The sequence below is a fragment of the Erpetoichthys calabaricus genome, chromosome 1, assembly GCF_900747795.2.
Source record: "Erpetoichthys calabaricus chromosome 1, fErpCal1.3, whole genome shotgun sequence".
Taxonomy (NCBI): Eukaryota; Metazoa; Chordata; class Cladistia; order Polypteriformes; family Polypteridae; genus Erpetoichthys; species Erpetoichthys calabaricus.
In genome coordinates, this window is record NC_041394.2 from 156,874,061 (window position 1) to 156,886,232 (window position 12,172).

Sequence of the window (12,172 nt, forward strand, 5' to 3'; positions counted from 1 at the left end):
TTGGGGCTAAGCGTAAGATTATTATTTTAATACTTGTTAAAATTGCTTGTGTCTTTGCTTAAAATATTTGCTTTTGCATTTTAAAGATTTAGCCACAAAAAAAAAAAAAAAGAAAAAAACAATTTTGTGGGTGTTGTACAGGACTGTGGCAGTGTAGCATAAGGCAAGTCCGTGGATTAACTCTTTGAGGGCTATTTTTTTTTCCTGTTTTGGCCCAAGGCTGAATATTTTTTCCAAAAACTCAGTTTTCTGAAAAGCACACAAAGCAACGGTTTCACACATAAATCAACATAAAATGTTAATTTATGACAAATGTCCATGTGTTTTATGTTCCATGAGCCTCTACACTATGTGAATTCACATACCTATTACATAGCATAGTCCTGTAAGGTATGGTAATGTTAGAAGCAGCCAATGGCATGCATCGCCACATTACACTGCTTGCAATATGTGTTATACTGGTGCTGCTGTTTCAGGTGTCTGTTGTTGTATACTGTGACCGCTCTGGCAGCTGCCAATGGCCAGCGGCAGCCAGACAAAGGCAGCTAGCAGTGACAGTGGTCACAGCATGCAGCAACAGACACCTGAAACAGTAGCACCAGTGTAACACATATTGCAAGCATCATACTGCCAGCAAATAAAGCTGAACCATAACATAACACCGGGTTTTGTCAACATTTACAGCTGATCACTGCCCTCTACCCCTGGATGTTGACTATGTTGACATCCACCTCAACTTATGTGTCGACATCCACCCTGAAAGAGTTAAGCTTTCTATATATTATTGGGTACACCATATCCCACTGTCACTGCAAGTATTAGTGGGCAAAACAAGGCTCTTGGGCTCAGTCTTAATAACTTGGTACAGCGCTGTGCAATACGGACAGACTCAGAGGTAAAACCTCTGCTTCTCTGACTTAATGTGACAATACATACAGCTAAGCGCAATATACAGAAAAAGCAGTATTTGTAACCATCAAATTACAGCAATTCATTTCAAAATACAGGTTAAATTCCATTAGAATGAACACTACACACCACACAATTGAATTGTAAATACTGTTTACAGTACTAATTCCACATTTTGTACCTAATCTGATGAATTTTTCAGATTTCAGTTATCATAGCAGTAATTAGTCCATCCATCCTTTTCTAACCTGCTTATCCAATTGAGGATCACCATTTATTATTTTTTATCCCTACCCTTTACCTATTGGAAATGTATAGTATTCTCTTTAACCAGGCATATCCTTTATATTTTAATGCATTTTTATTCATAACTACACAAATGTTCTTTAAGTTCATGTAAATAAAGGAGGAATTAAATATACTACATTTTCCGATATAAAATACCTACTTGACTTTGTTATCACATGGAGGGAACAGTGTATGGCTCAGGGTGTTGGTAGTTCCAAGTGGGATGAAACCAATAGGAATTTTACTAAACACATCCTAAAATGAAAAAGTGGCATATTAGAATGTTTAATTAGCTGTCACAAATAGATGTTGATATGAATAAAACTGAGTGGCTATTTAAAGTATTCGGCCCAATGGTCTTTTTCACCACTGACAAATGCACATAACCATAAATGTACACAAGACAGCACCAATCAACATAAATTGTGAGAATTTCAAAAATATGTTTTAGCCCAAATCAAGTATAGAGAGTGTCTTTGAATATATACTTTGCTTAGCTTTAAAGGTATGCAGTTCACTAAGCTTAGGCACAGGTTGTCTAAATTATTTTTCTAAAAGCGATTTGCTAAAGACTAGTTCTATATGGGGAATTTCCGAAGCATGATGCTTTACTAATATTTAATGCAAACGCAAATATTTTGTACATTGATATGGGCATTGCAATGGAATGATGGGGTCTTTTACATCGTTTCTCAAGCAAATTTGACTTGCCCTTTGCTAAAGCGTTTCACTTTGGCTGAAAAAGCCAAAAAAGACAACTGGTAGGAATGAACCGTAAAAGCCTTGGTGAAATAATGGAAATAATGGTAAAATGAGAGCTTCATTTATCCTTTTCATATTTCTGTGTTATATTGTTTTTGTATTTTATTTGTAAAATTAGAGCATAACTACACTAGTATCTTACCTCATCTGTTCGTCGTAACAATCCTGTTATGACCTGAAAATATCAAAAAACATCATCAGCTTATTGCACACATTTTAATTACACTGAGAAGCATTCTTAAAGGCAAATTAAAAATATAATTTGACTAACATACATATGACGAACTGGCACCCTATAGAGTAGTTGGCACACATCTTGCAAATGATGCTGCCAGGACTGGCTCCAGCCATCCACTATCCTAATTTGTAATTAGAGGGGTTGGGGAATATTATCTAAATGACTTATGCTCATTTCCTAGACCAGGGCTACTCAAATATAAATTTGAAAGGTCCACTTACTAAATTTCCATTCAGTCTGAGGTCCGGAAAAGTGACGGTCAAATTCCAAATAGAGAACTCCAAAAAAAGGCAATCCCCAAACTTTAGAACTATACACAAAAAAATGAAATGGTAGGCCTTTTAGTGTGAAAGGTGACACCTTCTTTGTGCCACCAGTTGTTTGAACTTGGGCATAAAAGGTGTGAGGGCAAGGCGGAGGCACTGATGTAAATGTTCATTGGTGAGGGTGTTGCGGTATGTGTTTTTCACCATGTTCATAGTGGAAAAGGCAGATTCACAGCAGTACGTTGAGGGAAACATTGTAAGAATTTGAAGGGCCATCTTCTGCAGGAGAGGAACACCTGCCTCAGTAACTATCTTTGTCCAGAAGGTGACAAGGTCACAGTGAGATTCCTGCAGTGCTAGGTTTTCTTGTAGCTCAATTAACTCTGTTTGCAGAGAAGCAGCACTGGCCCATTGGAAGACTTTTGTGGCTTCATTTGAGAATTCTGCAATATTTTTGACAAGAAATGGATTTTCGATGCACAGCAAGACTTGTTTTCCCAAAGGGAAATCTTCAAAGCGAGTTTGGAAATTTTTAATCAGCTTGTCCAGGAATTCAGCATAATTGTGATGGTGATGTTTTCCTGCAGTCTGATCCAAAAGTCTTGGGAAGTGAAGCAGGTCCTGCTGTAAGTCACATTTGAACACCTCCAGCTTCCTCTGGAAAGCACGGACAACTAACATGAGGTCACACACTGTGCTGTTTTTGCCTTGGAGCTTCATATTAAGGTCATTAAGATGGGAAGTAATGTCCGTTAGAAAAGCAACAATTTCCATTTTCTCATCATTCTTCATGAAATCCACAAACGGTTTGGCTTTTGCACTCTTCTGATCCAACAGAAATGTCTCCAGTTCTTTCCGCAGTGCCCAAAAACGCTCCAGTACCTTGCCTTTACTAAGCCACCGGACATTGTTGTGAAGGAGCAAATCATCAAATGTTGCATTCACCTCTATTAGAAATGAGCGCAATAAACGATGTTGCAAAGCAGAGGATGCTCTCAGATAATTGACTAGTTTCATGACTGTTGTCATGACTTCTGAGTACCTTTCTCCAAGGCTGGCACACAAAACCATCTGGTGAATTATGCAGTGGTATGCCATGAGGTCAGGGTGGTGAGTTCTCAAGCGTGACACTAATCCCCTCTCTTTCCCAATCATACATGGTGCGCCATCAGTAGCAATGGAAACAACATGCTTCAGGTCTATCACTCTGTCTCTAAGCATCTGTGTCAATGCTTCATAGATATCATCCCCCCTTGTGTGTCCATGGAGGTTTGTGAGACCCAAAACATCTTCATGAAATTCTCCCTTTTCTTCATCAAAAAATCTGACAAAGACCATGAGTTGTGCATTGTCCGTGATATCTGTGGATTCATCCACAGCCAATGAAATGAATTTGGCTTTTTTTTATAGCAGAACTAAGTTGTTCAAGCAAATCATCAGCGAGTATTTCAGCTCGTCTTGCAGCAGTGGAATCAGAACAGGGTATTTGGTTTATTTTCTGGATTATTTCATCCTTTTGAGTCCCTTCAAACAGAGCAGTCACCACTTCACTCATACACTCTTTGACTACTTCAGCATCAGAGAAGGGTTTCTTGTTTTTTCCCAGGACCCATGCTACTCTAAGTGAGGATTCTGTTGCCCGCTCCTGTTGTGTGGCTGATCTAACTATTACACTGCTTGTAGCTTCATATGATGATTTCAGCTGGTTTATTTTTATGGTCCTTACCTCTGAGTTCTGAGGGTAATTTTGTTCGAAATGTGCATGCTTGGTTTCATAATGGCGTTTCACATTACCACTTTTGATTATTGCTACCGTCTCGTTGCAGATTAAACACATTGGTTTTCTGCTTCCCATGGGGAGCACGAACGCATATTTTTCTGTCCACTCACTCTTAAATTCGCGGTTTTCAAAATCAACTTTTCTTTTCTTATCAATGTACTGTCTTGAGCCAGCCATCTTCACTTTCAGTCAGCAAAAAAAAATTCAGTTATCGAAATTTGCACTGCCTGCGAGTGATGATACTGCCTGTTCACCGGCCTGACCCAGAGCACGTGACCGGTACATAAATCTGGCTGCCGCGAGCGAGCGAGCGAGTATTGGGGGGGGAGGCGGGGAGTAGTGGGAACGATACTGTTACAACTGCTGTGATTGGACATAGATGAAGCAACCAAACCGAGTAGAAACCTCAAAGATATATCGCGCGGAATCACAATTGCGCACTTCATTGAGAACTCATTTGGATTATGATTAAATTTGCATGTTTGTTTTGGCATCGGTCCAGATTTAACCGTATTTGGGTCCGGATGCGGACCGGAGTCCGCCTATTGAGTACCCCGGTCCTAGACTGTTCACCATCTGTGTGGGTTTTCTCCTCCAACATTCCACAAACATGCAAGTAAAATACTGTAAAAGGTTGGTTATCATCTCTAAAATGGCCCAGAATTAAGTGTTGGGAGTGTGATATCTAAGATGCTTTCCACCTTCTGCACCAGTATATGATACTGTAAAATAAACCCCTCTTCTATGGGATGAGAAGTTCATCTGCAAATGCTATAAGACTAAGGTGTCAAAAACACAAGGCCCACAGGCTGCATCAAACTCTTGGATCTTTTTAAACCAGCCTGCTTCATCAATATTCAAAACATGTCACATATAAGTTGTGATGACTGTTACTTTTTCTCAAAGACCCCCTATAATATGCACATTATAGACTATAACCATATACAAGTATAATCTAGCTACATTATATTTACAGCAGGCATTAAAATGCATCCAAATTGTCTGCTTGTGTCCATCTATGCTGCTCAGCTCACCACAGCTACTAACCTAAAAGAGGTTAAAACACCACATTTCACAAAGAACTTCAACGCTCTGACATAACGCAAAAGACATGGCTCAATTTTACACGTTGCTCACTTTTTAAAGCTGCACAGGTATTAAGGCTAGCCTCCCTTCTGCAGTTTACATGACTGCAAGAATTAATTAATTCTTGCCATGTTTTAAAAAGGTTTTTGTAATTATCCTCTAAGACAGAATTAGATTTTGTTTCTAATTTGAGATAAAATAAAACATCTGTAACACACTGAGGTCTACGTCTGTGTGCTAGTAGTGTGATATAGTCTACTACAATTGATTTACTCCTATGGACTTCTAACTGTTAAAGGATTAGTTGTGATTGTGACCAAGGCTATCTAAGAAGAAGGTAAAGATTTTTGTCCAAAATGATGTTAATTTAGTGCATCTCCAAAACATATTCGGCTAGTAATGTTGAAGCTAGATGGAAATGCTCACAGGTCGCATCTTACTATGCATATTTTTTAGACAATTTTAAGGAGAAAAATGTGATCAGTGAAAGATTTTTAGTTGGATTATAGAATGCTTTGCATTTATAGAGCTAGAGTGTATTCTATGTATGGCTGAGTTCCACTCCTTTTCTGAGATGTTAATTGAAAGGTCCTTTTCCCACCGATCCCTAGGATAATTGTAGCGTAGAGTCTTTTAAATTTTTATATATTGTTGAAATACTCTCTGAGTCTTTATCAAGACTAATCAGTACAACCCCTAGAATAGATATTGGCATGAAATGTAGAAAGTTGGGTAGGTTACTTTTAACATTTCTTACATCTAACAGGACCTCAACCTTGAAATGTGTCCTGCATTGGTTCTATATTTAAAGTAAATGGGGGATGACTGGACTGCTGGTAAACTGATGATAGTTAACATTGAATGAAGCACAGAACAGGGAATAAAATGGAGTTTTAGAACAATATTGGTTTTCTGTTTAAAGCCAGGCCGGGGTAAATTCATGATAGTCTGCCAATTGCTAAGACTTTATTGTGCATATATTTGTCATGCCACCTTCTGCTTTAGAACTTTGTAGAGTCACCTTTTGGATGCGTGCCTATTATGAATTCCAAATGAATGATGTTTCGATTGAGTACAGTTTCTTAAAGAATAATTCGTTAATTTATATAGGGATACTTTGAAACAGACATAGAAGCTTAGGGAGGATGTGATGTTCATTTTGACAATAATAATTATCCTTGCTAAGGTGAGATGAAGGGAGAACCATTTGTTAACAATATGTTAACCACAGTAGTTAATGGGAATTTTAAATATCTGAACATACTGAAAAAGAACAAGATTTTTATATTTGCCATTAAATAGCTCTTTAATGGAAGAGCCTATCAAAAATATGTGCTGGTCCCATTTATTTTTTCTCCAGGGCAAAATATAAGCAAGCAAACCCATCAGTGATGAAATCCATTCTTGAGCTGGAATAACAAAAGTTTTTTGAGGTGGCAGAAGTGACAGGGGGGATTGGGGTAGACACTTTGTGGGAATCACCCAGGAGTGCTGGTCAGGGAGGAGGAGGGTGTGTTTGCCCCTCAACCCTCATTTGTCTCTCAGCGATCGAGGTGTGCTTTACAACTGTGGTGCAATCTATAAGCTCTATAAAATTTCAAAATTAGTACTGAGCTATTAAGATAATTATTACTGTTCTACAAATTGTTGTTGCTGTAAAAATGTCTTCTATTTCTATGAATCTTATGTTATTTCACAAGGCACTAAATGCTAAATACTTAAAAAAGTATTTTTTTTTTAAGGTCAAAAGTGCCAGATCTGCATTTTATTTATTTTACACATGTAATGAAAATTTTTTCAACTCCTCTAGGCGAAGCCAGGTAGAACATCTAGTAATACTATAAATACAAGGGCTGTTCCTGTGTACTTCTCTAGTTATTATGTATACTAGTCATTTAGCCCGTTACAATAACGGGCGCAAGAACAGTAGTGCATAAACATTAGTAGGAACAGTCTATATTAAATGGCAAGGGACTTTGACCTCATTCTTTTTGTCGGTCGTATTTTTCTTTCTTTCAGCCTTTCTTTTGTTGATGTTTACTTGCTGAGCTGGCCGTTCTTCGTGGGCTGCCGCCGTGTATTGTGTGTCTTTAATTTTCTGTGACAGTAATACTGTCTTGTCCATCCGTAATATACCTTTAATTTTCTCTGGCGGTAATACAGGCGTGTGCGTCGGTAATATGCCTTTAATCTCCTCTGACAGTAATACTGGCTTGTATATGGCTGTAATATGCGTCACTGTATTGTGTAACTTTAATTCCCTCTCGCAGTAATATTGGTTTGTATTTCCGTAAAACGCCTCTAACTTTCTCTAACAGTAATATCGCGCATCACACCGCGCCCCGCGCATGCGCACTTCACCAGAAGACAGACACACACGGACACCTGGAGGCACAAAGGGATTTTATTAAAGAGGATAATCTATATCTATACTAATTAATAAAAGGCAAAGCCCTCACTGACTGACTCACTCATCACTAATTCTCCAACTTCCCGTGTAGGTGGAAGGCTGAAATTTGGCAGGCTCATTCCTTACAGCTTACTTACAAAAGTTAGGCAGGTTTCATTTCGAAATTCTACGCATAATGGTCATAACTGGAACCTGTTTTTTGTCCATATACTCTAATGGAGGAGGCGGAGTCACGAATCGCGTCATCACGCCTCCTACGTAATCACGTGAACTAAAAACAAGGAAGAGATTTACAGCACGAGTCAAACGCGGGAACGAAGGTAAATGACGTTGTTGAGTGTCTTTTAGTACTGTGTAAGCATACATATTAACACGTGCAATTAAACGTGTGCATTTACGGGGTGATTTCTCAGGCTTAAAAGTTCGCCTTTAATTAAAAAGGTACATGCAAACTGTTTTCATTCTGAAGGGCACAAACCACGTTAGATTTCAGACGTTAAACGCGCAAAAATGTCGGTACACCAGATAAATAAGCGCAACATATTATCAGTTGTATTGTATGCTTACAATACATATAGAAATGTGTTAATCGTTAACTAATATTATGGGATGGTGTTTTTTGACAGTAAACTATTTTCAACCATTCTATGATCTGTCGTTTAAATCAAGTATCATTACATCTTCCTTTCTTAAAGAGAAGTAAGGCAGTACTTATAAGCTTACATATATATATATATATATATATATATATATATATATATATATATAGACATACATACATACATATATATATATATATATATATATATATATATCTATATCCGAAGCCGTGCAAGCACACTCTTGAGAATGCAACGTATAGTTGTACAGGAGAAAAGCAATCTTGCCTCAAATCAATGGCAACCTTTTGTAGGTCTATGAACTTAATTTAAACTTTAGGTTTACATGGTGCTTTCTTTCCGAAGTACCTGCACTCATGAATACGTCTGTATGTGTCAGTCGGTCAAATCCACGCGCTTCGCACCGGCGAAGTACCGCTTTTAAATTTTTATTAAGAAGAAAAGAAAACCTTTTTAAATTGAGGGAAAATATACTAATAACAGTTTGTTAAGGATCTGTTTTTTTGTGAAGCTGCCTTCACTCGAGTGATCACTTCGAGCTGACTTGCTGGCCAACTATAAGCGTTACCTGGTAGGAAACCACCCATACAATCAGATTGTGAATCAGACTACGAATGCCGTGAATGTAATTACCCCGATCTACATGTTGTCAAATAAACGAACCACACGCCGTGGCGCAATTTTAGGGGCTTCGCCTGTAGCGCGGAAGTCCGAGGTTCGATTCCCGTAAGGGAGTGAAGTGAGTGGCTGGTTACCTACCAGGTAACGCTTATGGCTGGCCAGCAAGTGAGGTAACATCAGCCACGGTGCCTTCAGTTGTGAGAAGCAGATCATAGAATGGTTGAAAATAGTTTACTGTCAAATAATGCAAAGAGTACGCGACACGTCTTTCCCCCTTATTCTTGGCTCATCAGGCGTACACACTCACTGCGCTCGCTAACGGTAATCGAACCTCGGATGTCAGCGCTAGACGGGCTTCGCAGCGGTGAAGTATTGCTTTTAAATTTTAATTAAGAAGAAAAGAAAACCTTTTTAAATTAAGTCTTAAAAAGAGGTGTAAAGATATTGACAATAAGCTACGCAAACCCACCAAGAAATGCAATCGTTTAAATCAAGGCACGAGTCGAAAAACACCATCCCATAATATTAGTTAACGATTAACACATTTCTATATGTATTGTAAGCATACAATACAACTGATAATATGTTGCGCTTATTTATCTGGTGTACCGACATTTTTGCGCGTTTAACGTCTGAAATCTAACGTGGTTTGTGCCCTTCAGAATGAAAACAGTTTGCATTTACCTTTGAAATAAAAGGTGAGCTTTTAAGCCTGAGAAATCACCCCGTAAATGCACACGTTTAATTGCACATGTGTTAATATGTATGCTTACACAGTATTTTTAGTTTTTTTTTTTCTTTCTTCAGTAATATTTAATCTCCTTAAAGAAAAATAACATATCCATTTTACTTTTTTTGTATCTCTTTAGTAATATTTTAGTGTAAAAGGATAACCAGTATTTAAACCTTTTATGTTACTTTATAAATTTATTTTACACAATGTTGAAAAATTAATAAGAAAGCTACATATTTTGGCAGCTGCTGCTTTAATTTTCAATGAAATGAAAAAAGCTCTCCAAGAGAAAACGTCAATGAAGGAGAAACGGTTTGCACTATCTAAAAAGGAGAAACCCTCATTTATAAAGGTTTGCTGCAGATGACTTAACTGAAAATAAATTAATAGTTCCTATGTGTATAATACATATTTATCTATTTTACTTATGCCTTTATTCCAGCAACTTGCAACATTTGAGGTACAATTTGTTACATTACTTTTGTTTTTTGCAGCACAGGCAGGTGAAGTGACTTCCTCAGTGTCACACAGTGGTGTCAGTACCAGGATTTCAACTGACAAGCACCGGGTTTACTGAAATATTACTGAAGAAAGAAAAAAAATGAAAACGGGCAAATAGGGCCATGCATACAAATGTCCATCCATCCATTATCCAACCCGCTATATCCTAAATACAGGAGCCAATAAGTAGATATGTATATATACAGTATATATATATATATATATATATATACTAGCAAAACACCCGCGCTTCGCAGCGGAGAAGTAGTGTGTTAAAGAGGTTATGTAAACATATATACATAAACATATATACTTATATACATATCTACATATACACATATCAACATATATACATATATATATATATATATATATATACATATAGACATCCACATATATATACATATATCAACATATATATATACACATACATATACACACATACATACATACACACATATATTTATATATATATATATATATATATATATACACATACAGACACATATATATATATATATATATATATATATATACATATAGCAAAATACCCGCGCTTTGCAGCGGAGAAGTAGTGTGTTAAAGAGGTTATGTAACCATATATATACATAAACATATATACATATATATACATATCTACATATACATATATATACATATATATATATATATATATATAGACATACATATATACATACATACATTCACATATATATATATCTATACTAATTAATAAAAGGCAAAGCCCTCACTGACTCACTGACTGACTGACTCACTCATCACTAATTCTCCAACTTCCCGTGTAGTTGGAAGGCTAAAATTTGGCAGGCTGATTCCTTACAGCTTACTTACAAAAGTTAGGCAGGTTTCATTTCGAAATTCAACGCGTAATGGTCATAACTGGAACCTCATTTTTGACAATATACTGTAATGGACGGCAGCTTGATGGCCGTGGGAGGTGGAGTTGAGTGTCACGTCATCACGCCTCCCACGTAATCACGTGAAAAGACTGTGAACTCAGTAGGGAGAAATGAAGGAAGAGCCGCAAACAGCGAAGAACAAAAAATTAATTAAACAATTGAGAAGGGAGCGAGTGAAGCATACAAGCATCTTCATAAGGGAAACAAAGCACGGTGTAAAACGTAAGTTTAAATTAAGTTTATTGAAACGCTCCCGTTGCGGATTGCAATAACATATTCGCGAGATAAAAGAACGCAGTAGGGAGAAATGAAGGAAGAGCCGCAAACAGCGAAGAACAAAATATTCATTAAACAATTGAGAAGGGAGCGAAACAATAAGAAGCCAGCGAGTGAAGCATACAAGCATGTTCATAAGGGAAACAAAGCACGGTGTAAAACCTAAGTTTAAATTAAGTTTATAGAAACGCTCCCGCTGCGGATTGCAATAACATATTCGCGAGATAAAAGTTTAATGAGAAGACACGAGGTATAAACGAACCACACGCCGTAGCGCAACGTTAGGGGCAACAGTTTCAACCATTCTATGATCTGCTTCTCGCAACTGAAAGACGGCACATGGCGGATGTTAGCCGACTTGCTGACCGCAACGTTAGGGGCTTCAACTCTGGCGCCGACGATAGAGATTCGATTCCAGAGAGGGGATGAAGTGAGTGTGTATGCCTGATGAGCCCAGAATTAGGGAGAAACACGTGTCGCATACTCTTTGCATTATTTGAAAGTAAACTATTAAAACCATTCTATGATCAGCTTCTGGGAACAGAAAGAGGGCACGTGGCGGATGTAAGACGACTTCCTGACCAACCACAAGCGTTACCTGGCAGGTAACCACCCATACAGTCAGATTGTGATTCAGAAAACGAATGCCATGAATGTAATTACCACGATCTACATACTGTCAAATAAACGAAACACACGCCGTGGCGCGACAGCTGTGAAAAGCGAGGTTCAGAAAAAACAGATCCTTAACAAATTGTTATT

The 12,172-nt window shown here is 37.7% G+C and overlaps 1 protein-coding gene across 2 annotated transcripts in view; it reads right to left on the reverse strand.

Moving 5' to 3' along the window:
- agk (acylglycerol kinase) overlaps positions 1-12,172 on the reverse strand; it is a 59,024-nt gene that overhangs the window by 17,678 nt on the left and 29,174 nt on the right. For both annotated transcript variants that reach the window (XM_051920504.1, XM_051920507.1), the window contains exons 6-7: positions 2,102-2,134; positions 1,358-1,452 (exon numbers count right to left, since the gene is read on the reverse strand). In XM_051920504.1, the coding sequence (XP_051776464.1) occupies positions 1,358-1,452; positions 2,102-2,134 (128 nt within the window). The remainder of the gene's footprint in view (positions 1-1,357; positions 1,453-2,101; positions 2,135-12,172) is intronic.